Source organism: Haemaphysalis longicornis, unplaced genomic scaffold (genome assembly GCF_048455015.1).
Source record: "Haemaphysalis longicornis isolate Haplotype H1 unplaced genomic scaffold, Haemaphysalis longicornis Haplotype H1 scaffold_78, whole genome shotgun sequence".
In the NCBI taxonomy this organism is placed as follows: Eukaryota; Metazoa; Arthropoda; class Arachnida; order Ixodida; family Ixodidae; genus Haemaphysalis; species Haemaphysalis longicornis.
The window spans coordinates 806163-828868 of NW_027526441.1; the positions used below are offsets into that span (position 1 = coordinate 806163).

At 47.5% G+C, this 22706-nt stretch overlaps 1 protein-coding gene across 6 annotated transcripts in view; it reads left to right on the plus strand.

Annotated features, from left to right (window-relative positions):
* LOC144148131 (scoloptoxin SSD14-like) overlaps positions 1-19145 on the plus strand; it is a 65332-nt gene extending 46187 nt beyond the window's left edge. For 2 of the 6 annotated variants that reach the window (XM_077679722.1, XM_077679718.1), the window contains 6 exons: positions 1336-1540; positions 2540-2615; positions 12806-12999; positions 15186-15423; positions 16104-16217; positions 18415-19136. In XM_077679722.1, the coding sequence (XP_077535848.1) occupies positions 1336-1540; positions 2540-2615; positions 12806-12999; positions 15186-15423; positions 16104-16217; positions 18415-18561 (974 nt within the window). In that variant the 3' untranslated portion in view covers positions 18562-19136. Of the gene's footprint in view, positions 1-1335; positions 1541-2539; positions 2616-12805; positions 13000-15185; positions 15424-16103; positions 16218-18414 lie in introns of all 6 variants that reach the window. The other 4 variants (XM_077679719.1, XM_077679721.1, XM_077679720.1 and 1 more) reach the window with 3 other exon arrangements.
* Positions 19146-22706: the final 3561 nt, after the last annotated feature.

A 22706-nucleotide genomic window follows, 5' to 3' on the forward strand; every position in this document is an offset into this window, starting at 1 on the left:
GATAAGGCTGATAACCTTCAGGTGATATACTTGAGGAATCGATCCGCATTCTACGGTGATGTACAGTTGTTGTTACTGACACGCCGTGTTCATCATCAGGGTGTTGTAATGCCTGCTCTGTTTCGGCCTGGATCCCCTTCCTGTCCATGTGAAGATGGCATTCACCTAAATGGCGTGTTTAAGGCCGCTTTCGTGGCCGAGTTGAAGCGTGCGGGAGACGAGGTGGGGCCGCATTGCGTGCCGTATTTGGAGGATGTTCACAGATGCTCAATTCAAGCGGTCCTACAGTGAGAGTTTTGGTGCGGTAGCGATGAAAACCTGGAATTTGTACATTCTGTCGCCCCAGTTCGGGCTTTCGAGACTGCAAGTGATGAGCCCTTGTTCAACGTTATCAAATGCTTTAGATACGTGTGCATGACCTGCTGCAGCTGCCCTGGTCTAGGGTTGTCCAAAAACACAGCCGTAAGGTACAGCCTTGAGTAGATATGAGTTTGACATCCGATGAAGGTGCGAGTTCTAGATACTGGTTAGCGAAACCTCCTCCACCAGTTTGGGAAGGTAAGACGGGAGGTATATCGGTATGAGATGATCTAATCTGAGTCTTTTCCAGGGCTTCTGAATGAGGACCCCCCTTGCTGTTATCTGGGCCTGTAGAAGTAGGCTTGTCTTCCATGCGACATTGTTGGGCTCTGTAAGCATTTTTCAGCCCTCAGCCATTAGATTGCGGAGTAGTTTATTAGTAATTTTGTCTGAGTACAGGGTAGTATTGCACCGGAGCTGCCGCAACGCCACCTGTACTTCCACTACCATGATGTCTGTTTCGATTTCTTTGTCACCCGGCTAAGTTCTGTGTTCAGTCTCAGTCACGTCGTCAGGGATAACGTCCAATATCTAAGCGGAGCGGATTCTAATTCCCAGATATAAGCGGTTCTCACAGAAATTTCCTGCAACGAAGCCGCGAATGTAGTCCCGTGGCTCGCCTGGGACTGGTTCGTATTTCTTTGTTAGCTGTTCAAGCATTGCATGGGGCCCACGCCATGCTGATAAAAAATCCACAGAGCATTGTTGGCCCGATCCGCGTACGTGTGGTTATGCTCCATGAAGGCCTGTAGGAGAATCCAAGTGCTGCGCGCTCTGAGTCTCTTACGGATACGCTCGCACGGCGAGTGCTGGTTGCAGCATGTAAGCGACTACACATATTGCTGTGCTGTGAAAGATGGTTTATGTATCTGGGGTTTTCAAAGCAAAAGGAAGGTAACAACTCCGCGGGGTTGATGAATGATTTCTGAGCCTAAGCCAATTAGTCAGGCTGAATAAAGCGTGTTTTGTGTGCAGGTGGCTTGATCACAGAGAAGGATTTGATGGACTACTCGGTGGACTGGAGGAAGCCGGTTAGCGCACAATTCCAGGATGGCTTAACACTGTTCTCGGTGCCGCCACCTGCGAGCGGAGCCGTGCTTGCTTACATTCTGGGAATCATGGACGCCTTTCGCGCTATGAAAGGAGGGGCGCTACTGGACGATGTGCTTACGTTGCACAGGTACAGTTTGACTTCACCGTGTTAAAGGGCACGGTGTGCAGACATACATACAGGCAGAGAGACAGAGGAAAAGAGGAAAAAGAGAACATTGTCCACTATTATCTCTTTCCCAGATAGGGAATGAAAGAGCATTGGACCGAGAAAAACCGAGCGGGCTGAAGACTGAAATGAAGGATGCAAATGAAACAAACAAATCGCCTTTTCCGTTTCTTGCCTGTCCCTTTCTACTGTTTGTCGCTTTGTTTTCTACAATGAGTTCGAGCGACGTGAATACTTTACTTGATTTACTTTTATTGTGATCATATTCATTAAAAATATTCTTACTGAAAGGCGGTACCGGGGTCCATCACTTTCTCACAGGGAAAAAGTTCACTCACGGTTTTATAGCGCGTGCTTCTGTGACCAGCGACTTTGTTGTACCCAGTGGTCACCAGCAAAGCCAGATGCGAATGCAGGGCAAAGTGTAGGCGGCACGTGTACCTTGCGAAGTTTTGTGCCAGACAAAACCTAACAAAACCTTGCGCTGTTAACATGTGTTTAATGAAGTGACTTTTTACCTTCTGATAAGAACTCTTCTGAATATTGTGTAGAACTTTAAATGTATATCATGTAATTAGTCGACAAATATTGTGCCTTGATTTAATGCGTCGGTTTGTTCTGTTCAGTTGTTTCGAAATGCCTTCTTTAAAAAAAGTCGACACTTTTCTATTCGAAAGAGAAAGTCATAAATACGAAGTGCCATGAAGGGATAGCACTGTGCGACTTAATTTGATTGTCATTGTGCTAGTTCATTCTGAGACAGTTTTTCGAGATTTAACTGTGCTTTCCGCCCCTATTAGTGAAATATGGGCTTAATGTGTAATGGCTTTCTGACGGCCTGTTTCATGCGCAGGCAGTCAATTTTTCTAAAATCTCGTTGATGCTCTGACATATGCGTGCGAGTTACGGACACTATAAAGAAATCATATGAATACTTTTTATTCTGCTTGTGTATCACAGGTTCGCGGAAGCGTGCAAGTTTGCGTACGCGAAGAGAGCTCTTCTAGGCGATAACAAAGGTCAGGAGTTAGAGGAGGTGAGTATGATTGGGCTACACTTCGCAATTCACTGTATGTGAATTTGCAAAAATAAACCACCCCTCTGTCGTTGTCGTACGTTAGTCATTGAGTGTGTAGTTTGATCGTTGACTTTGATGGTTTGCTTAGCTCGGAGTTAGCGCTGGGTCGGCGGGTTCGACGCGGATAGACGCACTGAACCTTCGCGTTTTCCCATCGTTGCCGTTAGACAGAGGGGTAGTTGATTTGTTTGAAGTAAGGTGAGATAATTGATGAAGACAAGTTTCATAAGTCTGGCAGGCTTGACTTTATTTCGATCACTTAGTAACGAATGACTTTGCGTTTACACAGTATCGCCTCGTGATCACTGTGGTAGACCGTCAGGATTTTGTCGTCGTGACTCGACACAGTGAGTTTGCAAGCGTGAGATCTATGCAGGAATGGTTTTGGCTGATGGTTTGAAGGGGGGGTTTTAGACTTTAGATGCAACGAGTATTGGTCTAGCATGAAGCTCTCGATCCGTTATCCGTCTGCTTGGTCACGTCCACGTTGAAGTTTCCCCAGAGTAAGATTGGGGTATCTTCTGTCGGTACCTGAAGTGTTTGCATTACGTCGACCAGGGAACTCTGAACAATGCTCTGGAATGTGTTCGGTCTTACGTATACGGTGGAGACCACGAGCCCATTCGGCGCGACGACCGCACACCCATTCCCCTTGACGCTGGGTGCCTTGCAGAAATTTGTGGTCAAGAAGGTGGTGTAGGCCGGACAGCAGGGTTATGGATTGGCACTCCTTAAGGTCGACTGTGCAGTCCGACCATGTTTCCAAGAAGCAGAGTATGTCTGCTGAAGCTCATTATCCCGCTTGCGAACCTCAGGATTTTCTCGACATCGCTTGGCCTTCTACCGTTTCGGCGGGACGAAGCTGCAAATCCTCCCGACGAGCACGGGCGCGCTGACATTGCTTAAAGGCAGCCTGCTCTTCCTCTGAATGAACCACGCGTGGTTTAACCATTACGGTAGCCAATCCCACACTGCGAATATGTGCTACTCTGGAGGTACGCACCACTTTGGTTGGGACTGGACAACCAAAGAATCGATCAAGAGAAAGTTTTACCTTCAACCATCTTAGGGATTTAACTCAACGATCAAAGGGCAAATTCAACGACTAATGCTTCACATTTTCCTATCTTTGTCATTAATCAGAGGGGTAGTTGATTGTTTTCTTTCACTTCACCCACGGTCATTCATCATCACCGTCAGAGGAAGTTCGCTTTCCTGTGGGGAGTATTGACGTACAACGACATCAGTGAGAATAATAAAGCTTGGTTTTAAATGAGGCAGCCGGAGACTTACGAACTGTTACAATGACGATAAAGGGGTGATGTAAATAGCAAAAGCATATTTACTCTAGCCATATATGCACCCTTGCTGAGCATTGACGATTCTGCCAATCCCACTCAAAACTTATACAAGTCCATTTCAAATGCAATTTATCTGGTCGTGGCTGATTGCGGAAATTCTCATTTTGTTCCCGGCTTGAACCAATGTACAATGACCGTAGGATCCTGTAAAATTATGCTGTTAGCGGAAGTTCATTAAAGCAACATGGATCAAAGTGCAGTGCACCACCAACATTACGTCGCATAGCACAGGTGTATGAAGTGAAGATACAGTGTAATCCCGCGCATACGTCACCAGGTTTGACGACAACCCGGGTTTTACGACGAACTAGTCGAGTACCGCGAAGTCCCCGTAGGAACAACGCCTTAAAAATTGGCCGCGTATCTGCTCCTTTCGTTGCATATGTCGAAAAAAAAAGATAGTCTTTGTCGACTTTTGCCAACTAAATGTCTCCCTTCGCTTTCCCGCTCACCTCTCATGTTGTTCCTCTTGCGTCGCGCTACTCCAAAGGTAAAGACGCCAAAGGTTTGCTTAAATCATCTTAAATTTACCGTGTTCCACTGCTCCAGGCCCGGTGTCTCGATGCCAACGCTGCCGTACGGCGGAGACGCGTGTGAATCGAGGCGCCCTACTTCAACGTTGATAGAAGCACGTTGCCTTACTCCACTTGCGTTCCAAGCAGAACGCGGAACCTATCCAGTGGAACCTTTCGTAACTGTTGCCAGTTGATTTCTTAAAATGGCGCCAGAAGCTACAGTGGCGCGGGTGACAGCAGGCGACGGCGGAATGAATTCTTTTTCTGCAGTTGATGAAGTATTTAATTTCGCAAAAATCAAGCATACATGATTTTTTATGAAGGAACACTGCAAATATCACTTCTTTATTAATTTGTTGTCTTATATTTGCATAATGTCTTGTTCTTCTTCAACAATGTTGACAAATATGAACATTACACCGGACTTAGACGGGCAGATTTAGCTGTGACTATATAGGGAGTATTCACAGGGCCTTGGACCGCGCGGCGGCGTGCGGGGTGGCGGCGACGCCATATTTGAGGTTGCACTCCGCCGCGCGGGCAGCGCGTTTCCCGACGCGAAGCGTTGTTTGCGGCGTGGTGCTGGCAAGAACGTTCGTGTGGACGGTGTTTTCCTCTGTGTGATTCGTGTGTTTGAGAATGCCTGGTCGTAACGAGTAGTCAGTATTGTTTTTGCTGCGAAATTCCCGGATGCGCTCATCACGTCTACAACCGCAGACCCGAAGCAGGCCGAACGACGAAAGCAAGCGCGCTGGTTTTTTTTGTTTGTTTGCTTTGTTTTGTTTCGAAGCGAAGGCCAGGGCAGTGCGTGAAGACAGTATGATTTCGCGCGACGAATGCAACTGTCCGATGGTTTGACAGGCGCGACCAGCGGCGTGCATAAACCGATCCGTTTTGGCGATTTCGCGCTATCTCGGTGTCAACCCCGTGCACCGATTTCCTTATTTCCTCCGTTGCTTGAAGCGACCGTGGCGCGAGTTGAGAAAATTTCTTCACCGAAGGCTGCGAGGATATTTGATGTGGTGGTGGCGTGTGAGAGAGGAGCTGGTTTTACCGTGCACCACCCAGGCATGTTGCGCGCTTCTTCAGGAGTATGAGAGATGGGGAGGTGCTCTGGCGACAGTGTTCTGTGCGTTGAACGCACGAAGGTCGTCCATTTCAGCTCCTAATGAAGCGGAACAATTACGCAAAGGGTCTGGGTGGAAACCATCGCGAGGTAAGTACGTGATAAAATTAGGTATGGTGGCTACGATTTTCAAGTCTTTTCCTTTCGGTAAAGACGAAGCGAAAATTATAAGCAGAACAAGATTATGGAACACGTATGCTTTGCCTACTTCGAAAGCAGCGCAGAGACAAGTGACAAAGGCTGCTCTAGTTTGTCCCTGCATACGTTAACGTTTTAGTCTCTGCGCTTTTTTTGAAGTAGTCAAACTGTGTACCCAGCGTCAAGCTTTAGTGTCTGATCACGTAACACGCTTGGTCATCAGAGAACAGTCGAAGGCGACGAAGAAAAATTGGATCAATTTGGATGCCCGCAATTACCTGGGAAGCGATATTGCATGTTGATTTGATTGATTGTAGGGTTTAACGCGCCGACGCAGCGCAGGCGATGAGGCGCGCCGTAGTGGAGGGCTCCGGATTAATTTCGACCACCTGGGGATCTTTAACGTGCGCCGAAATCTCGTACACACGGGTGTTTTTGCTTTTCGCCTCCATCAGAAAAGCGGCCGCCGCGGCTGGGAATCGAACCCGCGACCTCGTGCTCAGCAGCGCAACGCCTTAGCCACTGAGCCACCGCGGCGGGTCGATATTGCATGTACGCGTGCGTTCCCCTCAACACTCGAAGTAGCCCATGTTGAGGCTGGGAGCCCAGTATGGTTCGTCTCATCCATAAAGTAAGCCGGCTACCTTAATTTGTCAACATTTTAAGTATGCGAATGTTTCAAACATGTGACGACGTGCGATGTGAAAGCTCCGACGCCCATCGTCCCCGGGCCCACCTGGATGAAACGGGTTCCAACAGATTCTATACTGATTAGCCATATTATCGATAACTTCTTTGGGAATTCGTCGAATGAAGACAGACAGCCTTGAAGCACTGCCCTAGCCGTCGCTTCGAAACAGCGAAAGGAAAAAAAAATACAGGGCGCGCTTTTTTTATTTTGTCGTGCGGCCTGCTTCGGGTCTGGGTTGTAGACGTGAACAGCGAATCCGGAATTTCGAAGCGAGAACAATGCTAGCTACTCGGTAGGACGAGGCATTCGCAAACCCACGGATCACGCAGAAAAAACACGTTCCACACGAACGTTCTTGCCAGCAGCACGCTGCAAACCACGTTTCGCGTCGGGAAACGCTCTGCCCGCGCGGCGGAGTGCAACCTCAAATATGGCGTCGTCGCCGCCGCGCAGGTAGCGCCGCCGCGCGGCCCAAAGCCCTGTGAATACACCCTATAAGACTACTGCGCATGCCTTGTTTTACTTTGGCCGAGTGGCTGAATCGAGTCACAGACAGAGAGACAGGCAGACAAACAGACATACGGACAGGCCAAAATTTCTGGGTTTATGTAGCCCAAGAAAGACTATCGTCTTTAAAAGCTAGGTTATCCGACGCGATTTCATACCTGATACGCGTTATCCGACGACCCCCCACGCGAAGCGCGCGACCAACTGGCGGAGGAAGTGAAAGTGCCGCGGGCCTGTTCCGCCGACCTTGAGCCCGCTCAATCGGTTCTGTCATGCATACCTTTCGTCTCCGTCTCATCTTTCGTTTCTCCCCTCTCCAGAAGCCGCCCTCTCCTATGCACAACCGGTTTCCCCATCTCGCTTGCGTTTACTATAGGTACAGGGCGGCCGTTGTATGGCACCACCGTCGCTTCAGCGAACAACGCCGCCCATGGCGAACCGCTCGTCAGTGGAATGCAGGTGGCGGTCAGCGCAGCGTTATTGTGCATGGCTTTCTGCCTTGCAAAGCGTGCATAACCACAATGACTTTTTTCAGATCGGTAAATCTGGAGCGCGGATGTGACCTTTACAAGGCATGCCATGTGTCTGATTTACGCCCATACTCAGTATTTACAAATAGCAGACGACGCTCAATGCGCCAAGCTGGAAGTCAAGCTGGAAGTGAAAGTCCGTTCCTTCGTGTAATTTCTTCATGCCTGCATGCAGTTTCGCGTATCGAGGAGTATATTGCAGCTAAATGCTCCCACAAAGCCGGTGTGTGCAACCGATCCAGGAATGCTGCAGCGCTGGCCTTTGGCAGCTGATGACAAAACGGCGTCGATGTCGTGCACAAGCGAAAGACAAAGTTGGGGGGTGCCTTCTAAGATTTACCTCAAAACAGAAATTGTGATGGACGACGCTTCCGTAACTTTATTACATACGGCTGAAACGTGCTTAATTTCACAGAAATGCTCTTACTACAGTCATCGGGAATCGTTGATAGAATAAATACCGCATGATAGTAGAACGTTATTGCTTGTCGTGGAGAAGCATTGATTTATAAGAATTGCAATGGTTGCTGGCTAGTTGGTAAATGGTTTTTTCAAAAACCAATTCCCGCGTGGCTGAAGGACGCAATACAGGAGGGTGCCCGAAGCCTGTACTCAGTTTCACTACTGAATGCTGCGGTTACAAGCTGCCTCCTACGCTTGAAAAATCATGCACTCCTCCGTCTAACGACGATGATGATTTATTGGAATGCTTTCTGGTATGAGTTTCCTTGGTTGCCTTCTGGATTTAAACTTTGACTAGTTGAGTTTCGCTTTTGACCAGCACGCAGTTTGGTCTTTTGATCGCAGCGTCTTTGACCATTTCCCATTCATTTCGCACGAAGAAAGCTTTGCGTTCAACCATCGTAATCATTAGACGAGGGGCTAGATGATTTTGCTGTTTAATTTTTAACTTCCATGCACCCCTCTCCAAATCTAAACTTTTTCCAGCGTGTCGGAAATGTGTCTGTGCTGGAGGACTCGGGCTGATGCACCCATATTTGAGGTAACTAATCGCGCGTTTTTAGTGTCTTCACAAGGCATTACAAGATTTGTTAGGTACTCTGTAAAGAGTACTTAAGCATTAAAAAACACCGGCTGACGTTAACACTGCCACATTTTTTAACTATCGGTGCCAGCCTTTATTCCACGAAGGTGGTAAAACGGGAAAGGGAGGAGGGATGGTTTGTGGCTTGTGCTGTTGGTTGGGTGAATAACTTTGGCACTTGATAAAATGACCACCACAAACGTGGGAGTTACACTTCGGTTTTCAGGCTCCCATGCTGTCACAGTGTCGCTCACCAAAACCGAAGGCACAAAGCTCACGGTTTCAGAAAGTGTGAACTACCGCAACGTTTCTACGGCTATACGGTAATCCACATCGTACGCAAGTGTCTTTCTCTACAAAGCACACGTATGGAGGTATCCCAGCGCTAAGGCTGGCGCGGAAACCGTAGTCATTGAAACCAGTGAAGATAATTTAAAGTGGTAGAAATGAATACTAATATTCCTAATAGTTTTATTCCTACTCAGATCGCGCGTAGCCATGGCGAAGAGCGCTGCAAAAAGCGATCAGCCCATTCCCAACCTTAGAAGCATCCAATAAGTTTGCGTAGCCGTTAGTGCATTTAAGAAATGAACACTAATAATAATAGTTTTATTCGTACTCAGAACGGGTGTAGCCAAGCGCAAATCGCTGCAAAAAGCGCTCATGGCATTGCAGCCGATACCCAACTTTAGAAGCGTTTACGTAGTCGTTACTGCATCATAGAACACAACACCTCTGTCCAGACCTCGTTTCATTTCACATGTCTGCTCACAACACCACCAAAACATTCAAAGCACCGAAGAAAACACGACAAAAACAACGGGAGGCTGTGTAGTCCAATGCACCGGCTCATTCCACTGACGAGGGGAGCGCCGAGTGGTGGCGCCACCCGTCAAGCTGCCCGGTCCCTATTGTTGCGCATTGTTCGTAGGGTAAGTGTGCAGGTGTTCCTTTCTCCCACTCAGCAGTGAATTGATAACGAGGTTGGCTGACAGGCTTAGGTTACTGCATATGTGTTTGTCGTGCTCTTGTGTGCTATGATTCACACTGGCTGGAGGGAGTCGTGGCAGTGTACTGCGGTACAAGGTTTGTTTTAATAGAGCGTGTTTCGCTGCTGAACAGCACTATTCTTTTCGCGTTTACTTTTTAAACCAAATATTTCTACCTCTACCAGCCAACGGGGCTTTCGTGGCGTGCGGGACAATAAACACCCAACGCGGCTGCAATGGGAAGGGAGCACACTGTAGATGGTTGCAGCGAAGTTACCCAGCGTTCCCTGCGCGCTCACGCCGGCGGCAGCCCGGTTTTGTCGTCTGCTTTAGCAACGGTTGTTTTGGGGGTCGTTGGGACTGTCCTTCCCAGCGCTGTCACCACTGTTGGGAATCAGCTATCCCAGCGCTGCCGCCACTGTTGAGACTGGGCGATACCGACGCTGTCTCTACTGTTGCGACTGGCCATCCGAGCGCAGTCACCGGTGTAACGGCGTTGCCTTGCTTCGTCCGCTGTCGATGCGGCGCAGAGCAGAGCGATGAAGTTCTCGAGCCGACGAAAAGTTAAAGCAACGTTTATATACAGTATGTACAAAGGCAACAACAGCGTCACATGGCTCGCACAAAGGCGACAGTACCTCTCCACTCGGTGCCTCCGAAAAGTGCTGCCCTCGCTGTGCCTCCGGGCGGGCTTTTATACCCCGGAAGTCCGTTGCAGCCGCGAGCGGCTTGAATCTCTCCAATCAGGACTTTCGCTGGTCGAAGTTTGAAATCCGGCGAATGGAGGCGAAGTGGTTGCGTCAGTCGAGCCGCCACGACGGGGAAAGGGAGGGCGATGCCGGCGCCGTCTCAGCGGAGCCGTCTCCAAACAAGTAGATACATGTCGGACTCCGGTCGTTCGCCCGATGTATATTCGGCCTAGGCGCCACGACGGAAAAAGGCGAGGCGACTCTGCAGCAATGTAAGTTTGGGCCTGTCGGCCGCGGGCGGTTTGGTCTGATTTGGTCGAGGCGTGAATCGGCCCCGCTGTCGGCGCGTGGCCCCGTGCAACGAATTTAGGCCGGGCCCTCGGCACATCAGGCTGTTTACGCGCAGCTTCTGGTTCATTGCGCGCTTCCTTCGCACGGCTCGAATAAATTGTTCAGCAGCACCTCCTAGGTACCCTAACACGATGGAATTAAGTGGTCGTACGGCAAAGATACGTTAAGAATTGGTTTGCAGGGCACGAAAACAAAATGTAGAGACCGCATGCAGATATGTGGCTGCTAAACAAACGCTACATTTTGCGCACTGCTTGCCACAAATGGGACTCCGTTTTCTAAATATGTGAATACCAATTCGGTTGTGTTTTAACGGGTATTACAAAAGGCGAAAGTAGGAACTGGTTCTGGCAAATAGCTATTATAAGAGTTCTCTCAGCTTTCTCGCAATTCTCAAACTTACTAAACGAACTAGTTTAAATCGGTATAAATGGGAATCACTGAGCTCACATGCCGAATTGTTTCGGTGTCCACGCTTGTTTCGCGCGGTGATGTAGCCCCGAGCTAGCACATCAGTGCTCTGCTGTGTCGCCATTCGAATGATGCTCCTCGTCGTTTTCTTTCTGCCGACGCACGTCCTGGCTAGAGCGGTGGTGTCCACCGCTCTAGCCCGGCCGTGGCCGGCGCTGCAGCGTTCGGGACACCGCCCTTGCGAATTCCAAGTAATGGCTTGTAGAATCTCTCGTTCCACTCTTTGTAGAGCCACGTGTGTGAATTCAAGTGACCTTGCACGGGGAATAGTTGTGGGTGCCGTTTACAGCTTTGCTCTCCAACCACCATCACAGCGTGGATTGGAGCCAATTTTTGTGATCTTGATTTCCTAGACCTGCGGAGCATTAGTTTGTAGTTTACATTGCAGTTTTTTTGCAAATGCATCGCATGAAACTCTAGTTATAGGCGTCATCGTTGTTCAGATTTTACGACGCTTGTATCATACGATGCTTTTTCACGGTCACGAGAAATTGGTATAATCAGGCTTCTACTGCACAAAAAAAATGCACGCATGTACGAAATCAGCGTATCAAGGCCTAGTGGAGTGGTTCGGGAATTAAATTTAGTTTTCATATGAATTCAGTCACAATTGAACTTCGGTTGTACACGGCATGCGGCCCTTCTTACAGTCACTGACCTGCTGAATGACGGGTTTGCAAGTCGAAATATTCACATTGCGTTCATTTCCCTCTGCGCCAAGGAACCCTCATGTGCATGGTCTGTTACGTTCCGGTATAGTTTCTAGAAACATTGCCATTTACCTCCCTCTGAGTAACATGGCTAAGCACAATAGGAAGCATTTCCTAGGCGGTTATCAGGTGAGCATTTTCTAGGCAGGTTATCAGGTGCGAGGCAGTGTGCTTCATGTGTCTGCTCGTGCTAACAAGAAGTGCTATAGTTCTTGATCACGGTGCACTGCTCTCCAACCTTCACGCACATACTTCTCCTCATGAACGACAATAATGTTTTATATCGTTCGGAACTAAGCCGCACACGCAGGTGCAGGCGCAGAAACACACGTCAAAACACTTGTGAGGTCATCAAAAACACGTTCAGTATTGTTAATAATTTATTACAGATTTGCGGTTTCCTACGTTGGGATCTACTCTTGTACACCTGCACAATGTTGCTCGTCGCATTGCACTTTCAGGAATAACCTTTCAGATTTTCAATTGTTTTTCATCGAGGGAACTGTGTTGATGCTGGCAAATAACCACAGAATAGTGGAGGTCACTTTTCATAAAACGTGCTGGTAGCCCACTTCATACGACGAAAGCTGGTGGCTCTTAAGGTGCCTTCAGATCCCTGCCCTGTCGGTTGAAATGGAAGTGCGCTGCTGAAAAAAGACCCAAAGCTGCTGCATCAGGACAAAACCTTTCCAGGCATTTCGGACACCTTCAATCTTGGAAAAGCATCTTTACCTACCTCTTGGTTTGCCTACGCTAAAATTACCTGACGCCAAGTTTTGCTAATCCTGCATAGTCTTGCAGCGTTCTTGAATATTTGATTTGGAAGCAAAGGTCTTTTGTAGCAAGTACCGCAATGTAGCCATGAAATGATACAATGTGGAGAACACAAGAGAGAGAGAGAGAGAGAGAGAGAGAGAGACCTTCAACCGACCGTTAAAATCTCAGGCTGGCTTAAACAACCAACAGAAAATATTTTGTGTACGCTTCCCCGAGAGATTCCAGTCACGTACCTTCCGTTCTTTCAGCTAGTGGGCAACCTCACATCCCAGGAATTTGCCGCAAAAGCTAGCGCCAGTATCAATGACGAAGAAACCTTTGCTGACCCAGCACGCTACGGATTTGTCAACGAGTCCCAGCCGCCTGACCACGGCACTGCCCACGCTACATTCTGGGGCCCTGATGGTGACGTCATCGCTGTCTCTACCACGGTGAACTACTAGTAAGCTTCATCGTTTCCTTTCTTTGGTCCGTAGGCGGAGTAAGCGAAAAGCTATAGCCCGACTATACTGTTGCGCTGGACATCTTATGCACTCATGAACTTGGAACTATTCGGCCAGTTACCTCTCCAAAATCCTAAATATGCGCTAGAAGTGCTACAGGCATGATCTTTATGAGGCTGTATGAGTGATCACAATCTGCTATTACGCCTGATGTGCTCTGCAACCGCGCGGTAAACATTCCGCGATAAACATCCCAAAGCAACGCTTCTACACCCAAACTCAGGCTGTAATTACCTTGAACTCGTCCCCCAGCAGTGAACTAATCAAAGCTGCAGTAACGTAGGGGATACGAAGTACAAATTCTTTCATTCGTTCAAATGTGCAGCGGTGAGTTCAAAAACGAAGTGGAGAGCAGGCCGATTTCTGTCGGCATCTGAGTACAAGAAAGCTCATTCGTGAATTTCCTGTGACCTTACCAAAATGCCTACTGCACCGACTATCAGTAGATGCCGGCATGCTTCGTTGAACGACCATATATCGGAGAGAAAACTCTGCGTGTATTTGCAAAAGATGTTGCAGTTATTATAATTCAAGCATCTTCCATTTTGTGTGGGCCCCGTCATCCCTTGCACATCAATGGGGGTCGCAATACGGCGACAGAATTCTCGCCGGCGACAGAATTCCTCAGAGGGGGAATACTTTATTGAAAAAGTCCGCGTCGTGTTTGTTTATGAGCGCGCCGTTGAATGTCCCCCGAAATCGTCGAAGTTGCCATTATATTTTCCTGCGCCTAGAGTTTCTGAGGGTTCCTTTGTTGCTTCCTTCACTGTTCGTTTCACGCAAATAATCCTTTACTGGAATGAATTTTATATGCTTATCACTTTTCAATTTCGAGAGGTACCAGTTGTTACCTAAAAACCATTTATTCATAGAAATGTTGTGCAAAGAGCAAAACCAGTGTGTCAAAACGCGGGTTATTTGTCGGGTTCATTTTTTAGGGAGAGGTTAAATCAAACTGTCACAAGAAAAACCCGTCAAGGGAAGTGACGATGTTCGGGCGTTCTGCTTTTCCCTCCTCATTTAACGGGACATATAATGTTGGGCTTTTAATAAAATGATTATTTAGGGAAATAGTAAGGAACAAATGTCTACCCCCTAATATAGAACGTCCAAAAAAGTGCCTATGTTTACACAAAAAGTTATACAAAAACAATTCAGATAGTAGCGTCAGGAGAAAATGCGCGGTAGGGAAGGCAGGCTTTGAAATGTGAGGCTCATGGCTGGGAATAAAGTGAATGAAGACTTGATAGCACAAAGAAAAAGATTGGCGCTGTTCCTTTTTTTTGTTGTCATGTCTCGGTGCGATGTTTCATCACCCAGTCTTATATGAACCATCGGGCACGTCTTCACAATTTACTGCCCGTCCGGTTAAATTATCTGTAGGAAAGAGTTTGAAATTTATGCACCAGCTGATACCTAACTAAGTTTCTATGACAGGTCGACATTAATGCGCGAAGCTCTATTTTGCTAACGAAGTGACTAAGCATCCTAGAGTGTTGTATTAGCGTTGGTTAGGCGGCGAAAGGTTGGCGGACCTTCTATTACAGATATCTGGCCCGTAACAGAGGTTAGTGCAACTATATTGCGTTTATTCCATAATACGATTATATAATTTTCTTATACCACACATCCGTAACTCAATCACCTGGTGTGTCTTCGGGCACGAGTATGGGCCGCAGCCTTTATAACGTACAATCAACATGTACACTTTCGGCAGACTGGGAAACTGGTGGGTGTTCGTGGCGGCCACAGTGCAAAAGCAAACGGAGACTAAGAATAATTTTCTCTTATTTTTATTCTTCGTCGCGTTTCGCGCTGGTGTCTTCATTAGCACAATCAACATACTGTAGCCTGTAAATAATTAGGCATGTCGTCTTACTAGGCGGGAGTTTGCATGCGAGCAGACCTGGGTGCGCAGTCACCCTTGGTACTTTACTCCTAAATTGAAAATTTCTCGATCAAACTAAATATATTTCGAGAATGTGTTTATAAGGATTCAATCAAGGCTTCAAAATAGAGAAGGACGGAGAAAAGTTTGTGCAGGAGGCACAGCCAGATAGCACAGCTACTTCAAATCATGGCGCACCGAGCACGGGCTACAACAACCTCTCTTCTCCCCCAATAGCTTTGGAAGTCAGATACGCACGTCGTCCGGCGTGGTCCTGAACAACCAGATGGACGACTTCTCGACCCCCGGCAGTGCAAACGTCTACGGAGTGGCGCCGTCTAAGGCCAACTTCATCGCTCCTAGAAAGCGACCGATGTCTTCCATGGCGCCCGTGGTGGTTCTCGACAGAAACGGAAACTGCGTGCTCGCCTTGGGAGGTAGCGGTGGGTCAAAGATCACGTCGGGCGTTGCTTTGGTACGTACTCATTTGCTCTTGCAACATAAAAATGTGGCCTTCCAAACATACAAATAGCGCGCCATTATACGACTTCTAGCAACAGTGTTTTTGAATTTTGCGTCTTCGGGTTTTTATTTTCGTGTTCGCGTTTCATTTGTTCATGACAGCACACGTAAAATGTTTTTAAAGCAGTGGTAAGCTCGAGTTAATACTGTTTTTATTGCTCAGGAAACACGCTTTCTTGGCTGCAACATCACACGCGTTCTATGCCGTGCGCGAATACTGAATAATTTGCGGCCACCAATTATCAATGCTGCGTAATTAGCGGCGCAAGTTTCTAAGAGCTTTCAAGCTCAGTACTTCGTTTCCGTGGGGACTGTAGGAGGGAAACTGCTCTCCTATGGTGTAAAAACTACGGGAGGAGATATTGTCAAGGCGCAATGAACCCCAGACTGACATAGGCTGTTAGTGTTTCACATTTTGCAATAGGCGGAAACATAAAATCAACGAAGAATGCAGAATAGAGTGTAAAATGGCCGAAGTTTGCAGGCAGAGCTAAACAAATTTCAAACAAACTTTAAATGTTCGTTCAGCTGATGGATGTGTCGAGTACTATCCATATGTGACGGTATGCCAGCGCTGAATACTCGCATTGCGTTTGTCTGATCCCCTGGCTACCTTATTTATTTACTTCGCAGGTAGCAATGCGGGTCTTGTGGATGGGCAATAACATCAAGCAGGCCATTGACTTTCCGAGGATCCACCACCAGCTGATACCAAATAAACTCATGGCAGAGTCATTTTTCCCGAAGGTAAGAACCGACCTGCTATACTGGTTATTCTAACAAAATTTTAATGGCTACCAGTACCACCGCCCCCACCCAACGTACCACCATCCTCATCACCATAATAACCTTCTTAATCGTCATCATCATAATTGTCACCGTCGTCACTACAGTAATTATCATCCCTAACACTAGAAACTGCGTTTAAAGTTCTCTACAGGACGAAGGCCCCTCCCCATGACCTATATCTGCCTGTATCCATCGACAGCAATATTCCTTTCCGAGACAGGTACAAGCCCGGTACTTCCGGTAACACGCAAAACGTTAAGCAAACGTGTTGATATGCTATTCCCTAATCCTAAACCTACCTAAAAGATACCAAACCACCCTTACTTACGAAAACAGTAAGTATAATTGACCTAGGAGTGCATCACAGTACCAAAAATGCCGGGTCTTTGAAAAAAAGTTAGCACTGCTGGGGCTCGAACCTAGGACGTTTACTCCAAAGCCTCCGATTTACCCTTAGGCTACTCAAGCCGAAAAGTGGAGTTCTTAGCAGTTGGTGAACCACTGAAGGAATGTTCCTAGCGAATATGTATATTCCTCTTGGTGCGCACGGGAACTGCTTGACTTGTAGCCACAGGGGTACGCAATGCCCACCGGGAGAAGAAACCATATTTCTTTTTCTATTTTATCTCGTAGCTCCCCCCTGCAGATGACTTTTTTTCAAATTGCATCTGCATTTATCGGAACCCTAGCTGTGAAAGGTGCTGTCGAGCTGTTGCTTCCTTAAATATGTCACCCTTCCCAATCAATATCCTCTGTCTTTTGCTGAGCAGAATATCGTCGACTTCCTTCTGTTCTGTGTAGAAGCAATAACGCGTATCGGTATACGTTTAGCATGATACGTTTCCGTCCATATAGCGGTGTTCGGCGCGCCACGGGTGACGGTGGTTTATTTTGTTCTATTTTGGGACGGTACTAATTAGTTTCTTTAGCCTAGGGATCGATTAGATATTTTTGTAAAGGAAAACGTTGTCATAGCACCAAAGTTTCTCATCAGAATGACGCTTCATCTCTCGCTGGATGTCCAGAGAAAGAATGCAATACCCATGTCTGTACGGGAACTTTCGATTGACGATTGAACGCTCACTCACAGGTTCGCCTTATGTATTTACAATATGGCGCTCAGTAGGCAATTGGTTCAAAGGCGTCGTGAAGGCCTTTCAAACGGGCGTATAGCACAGGCATTAGTGAAACATTTTCTGTCAAGTGCTCCTTGCCATGCAATAACTGACAGCTGCGGGTGCGGAACAGGACATACGTGTGAGATTACTATCCCCGGCATTTCAATTTACGCGTTACTTAACCTGGAATAATAATGAACCGGAGGAGCTCGTTATTTTTAAGTAAAACGCATAGAAAGCCGTCCTAAACCATCATAAGTAGACATTTTATTGAATACGTCACTGGAATAGTACGAAGCCTCCAATTTAAGACACGTGGGAGGCGGACAGTTGAGACGAAAAGAATGCCTTTTGCGTACGTAGTAGTGCTTTGTTTAAAAATTTGCAGGAGTTCAGACAACTGTCTACTGATGCGTAGCATTCTTATACCGCTTGTCCAGAGTGTGAGTTCTTTAGAGCCAAATATGGCTATCAGTAGCGAAAGACGTTGGATTATTTCATCCTTTGTGAGATTTCTTTTTTTATTTTTGCTAATGATGTTAATTTATACGATTATAGCGATTTTATATACGATTATACGATTTTAAATTTATATAAATTTATACGATCATAGCCTTACTTTCCTAATAATGTTTATTTTTCGAAGATGCAACGCGTACTGCAGATTTCGTCCGTTTGCGCGATTTTTTTGTTTTTCCAAAGTCCTTTCGAGGACATCTTTCGTTTATTTATCGGTTTTTGGTGATATGTATAAGATATAATGTTTTATTTTGTCAGATCATTATTCAAAAGTATTTTTTTCTATTTTTCTATTGTTTTTTTTTGTTTTTAAAGATTCTGTCTGACCAATTACCCCATTCATGCTATTATAGTGATTAAAGTTGTTACTTCTACCAAAACTATATTTTTGTGGAAGTGCAGGGCGTTGCACGGTCCCGGCTGGAGGGGTACACGGCAAAGAATGCTACGCATTAAAATACGCACTCGCAAAATGAGCTGCAGTTGTACGCTGAAACTCACCGGTCTTTAATTTCCAGACATACGAAGACGAACTGCGAAGACGGGGTCACATCGTCACCCATCCCGAGGGGAGGTTCTCCATTATGATGGGCGTGCAATCCAGTGGCGGTCGCTTGCTCGCCAACTCTGATTTCAGAAAAGGCGGCACGGTTGACGGACACTGAAACTGAGACACTACCACGTAATAGATGTGACTGTTTCATGGATTTCGTGTATCCCCGATCCTGTTGCTCGTGCCACTGTGCGTCAGGCCACAAGGTGTCTCAAGCAAGTGTGTGCTCTGGGGACTTCAACAAGTTTTGAACCAGACAAGACGTCATCAACATCATTATGTTCATGAAAGATCAAGCACCATGCATGGACTTGCAAAACTTCATCACAAATAAGTTTCAACAGAGCGTGCCAGTTTAGAGGTTGTGTCTGAGGAAAAAAGTCTAGTTCTGCTCAAGCCCTGGTTTCTTTTATTTATTCATTCTGAAACATGCTAAAGGAACACCGAAAAATTTAAGAAGACTGTCTTATTGCGCTGTGTTTGGTTTGTGTGAGCCTCACTTATGGTTTCGCTATCACTAATTTGTTTTCGCGCATTACAGTATCATAATGTGCAAAGTGTGCACATTATGCATAAATGTGCACAATACCAGCCAGCATGTGGATTCACTGGAAACGCGACTTTCTGTGCTTAAGTTGGAAGGTGCAAGAGTGCACAGCCGCAAGGCAATTGCATAGCATTAAAACCTAGGGTGGGCTGCGTAATGTAAAATAGAGAATAAATGAAGGAAGCTCACACTAACGCGCAAGACTTGAATGTAGCGAAGCTGGACGCAACAGTGGCGTTTTTCGTTTCACGGAGTTGTTTAAGCGTCACCGCTGTACCAGCGACCACAGTTCAATGTTCGTCCTACTCCATCGCACATGGCTCTGCGCGTACGCCGCCTTTCTTCGTCGCGCGCACTGATCGCTTCGGCGTCGTCGTCCTCGCCTTCCTCCGCCAGGTGGCGGCACATGTGCCGAGCGCTTCTCTGTTCCCTCCTCGCCTATCTCTCCCCGCCATCGAGCGCTGCTCTAACCCGGGCGCTTGCGGAAAGGGGTGTGGTTTGACCTCTAGCTCTCAAGGTCAAAACTGGTCACCCCGCGAAGACTGCCCCAGGTAGCGTACTGTAGCTTTCGCTACAAAATAGCTACAGCGCGAACAGAAACAAGGGCATAGAAAGACGACGGGACGAGCGCTGACTTCCAACAGAATTTAATGGGAGAAACATTGCACCTTTTATACGCACTCTTTAGAACCTCAGATAGCACACCACCACATCAACACGCGTTAACGCACTTGGCACAATCGACACAGATACCAAGTTAAGTTATACCCGATGTACAGCCCGTGTTGGAAAGGAAATCTATCTCGTTTTGGGACAACGCGATTGACGCCCGGCTGACACATTCCGTATACCCTGCCTTTGAATTTCGTGTGTTTCAATTATTTCTCGCGTAGTTTGGCTTCCTCTTCTTCCTATCACATCGCACACGTCAAACTGAACTTCGCACCCGCAAGATACACAATGCAAGGCTGAGAAGCCTTCATTCCCTTGTTAACGTTGTTGCCGTGCTCCCTCAATAGGTCATTAAAGGAGCCATGCAGACAAAACACAAGTTTGGTTCATTGGAAAGATTGTCTCGTTATAATCATACTGGCACCATTTTTAACGTAAGCTACGCTCAAATAAGCTGCATAATTACGAAAAAAGTGAATGACCATGCGCTCATTTCCCGCAACAGAACCCATGATGCCGTAAGCCCTGCTGTGCGGTTGGCGGAGGCCGGCAAAAGCAAATGCCAATTAGGCAGGGCTTGTAAGCTTTCTGAACAAGCTATTTGCGCCTAAATGTAGGGCACATTCGTTTTACAGCAGTAAAAATTGTGGGGCGGACAATTAAAGTTACGAACGAACAACTAAACACCGAAACAGTTAGTGCGGCACTTTGCTGGCTGTCACAGCCAATACAACGAGCGCACGCGCTGGACTTTGACCAACTGGCACGAGCGGCACGGTTGCTTGCCAGTTTGTTGCTTACAATATTTGTTGAGTCATAGCTGAAGTTTTAGGAGGCGATTAGTATGAACTGTAATAAAAATGCGGCAGGTGTAGGAGTCCGGCCACAAGCAGAATGAGAGCACTGGAACTTCAGCAGTATTGCAGCGCCATCAATGAAAGTGGGCAATAAACAAGATAATCAAACGGGCGCCTGTGAGATGGTAGCAGCCGTGGTCAGCCGGCTATCTTTAGTTCGAAGGCCCTGCTCTTAATATGTCATTGTCGACGTCGCGAAAAACATGATCTAGCGGGAGTGAAATTTTGACTGAAAATATTTATTTACTAGGAATAAAGCATCGTTTGCTGCACAAAAAGCGTTTGGGGCCCTATAAAACACTAAATCTTTCGAATAAAACCAACTTGTATTCTCTCGACATGACCACTTTAAGATATCTGCCAGTTTGACCGGGGTAAACTGACCCACATTTCTTCAGGAGAATGAGTTAAGCAGCAGGCTCCACACATGGGACGTAGTGCACATGCTGCTTTACGTGGAACCCAAGGTTCTTCGCAACCTGCCTTGTAGTGTCTTTGGCAACTATCACGACCTCGTGGGGAGCACTACGCGCTATCTTTACGTGTACATGGCTGGCAATCTTTTTTAAACTGTGAGACAAGCCGTGAATGCACGGGACAACGGCAACATTTTCCATCTCCCTCTCCTGAGCAGACTCATGATGCCCATCTTTACGATGGCAAGATTTCAGGTTCCTGTGAATACCTTCCGTCATTCATACTACTATACCCATACGACCAGGTGGATTGGGTCGCCAGCCGCTTCGATCTGACTGACTTGTTCTTCGAAGGCAGTTTGCACTGAATCGGGGCACTACTTGCTTAGGGCGTCCTAGACGCATACGCACTCTATGCGTTGCGGACGCATCCGCGTCACTGCCTCCGCGAAGCATGCAGAGTGCGGGTAAAAGGTGCAAGGTTTCTCATATTACATTCCGTTGGAATTCAGCGCTCGTTCTGTGGTCTTTCTGTGCCCTTGTTTCTGTTCACGCTGTAGCTATTACTGCGAATCAGAATATGTCTACCCCCACCCCTGTTTTCGTTCCGGTGAGGCCGATGTACTCGGCTCCGCAGCGGCGCTCCTCCTCGCTACCACCGACACCGCCTTCACAACTATTATACCCTTCGCCTCCCCCCCCCAATGCCTTTTTCACAAGCTGCGCAATCGGCTAAAAACGGCGGTAGCGCCCTTATCAGGCATTACCAGAGCAACCTGCCCGCTTTGAAAGCCGACGTGAGCCCAATATTCTTTTTCAGCATGAAAGGCATTCCGCGAGACATATTCGCACGTGCATTGCACGCCTAAGCAAGCGGGCATCGCCGGTTGTCGGTTTATGCGTGCACTGGTTGGGGGTGGGAGCAGGGGGGCGTGCATGCACAGCTAGTCTTCACGCCGCTACCGATGACATGCGTGTTGTACCGGCGGAAAATTTAAACGTGAAAGTCTCGCGGCTCCATGCGGCCTGTCAGCTGTCTTCAATGGTCGAGTGGTTTGGGTTTGGGTTGGTGTACTGCACAGACAGTGAGATGCCTACGAACCGGGGAGGAAACTGACAGCCAAATGTTCGTCCACTAGAATCAAGTTCGAGTCCTTCCAGATTTTAACTGTCTAGGGACAAACGCTGTCGTTCGCTCGGAGGACAGCGGAGAACAGCGGGAGTTGAAGGAGCGTTTGCCAGAACAGAAGCGCGAATGGGTGCGAAAACAACAGAAAGCCACTGCCGCCGCCGTTCCCACCGCAGGTTCCGCCTCGCCGGGTAGCTTGAAATTTCACGGATGAACGCAACGTCGGCATGGGCTAATATATTTTCTTCAGCTTGAAGGGCTTTCAGAGCGACAATTTTGGCGGTGCCTTTCACTTCTAAGCACACGCACATAAATGGTTGCCAGTTTATCAGGCACGAGCTAGGAGTAGAGGAAAAGGGGGGTGCACGCACAGGTATAGGTTTCATGCCCTCAGTGATGACATGCCTGTCGTGCTGGCGGGATGCTTAAGTGTGTACGTCCGCCGCCCCAATGCGAACCTTCGGGTGTCCTCAGCGGTCAAGCGGATTGGGTTGGTACGTTACTCAGACACTAAGATGCCGAATACGCGAAAGGGAAACAGACAGCTCCATGTTCACCCACGCAATAAATATCGCCTGCTTCAAAGTTTCATTGGGCTAAGCGCTAATTTCGCGATCGCAAACTACAAACAAACGT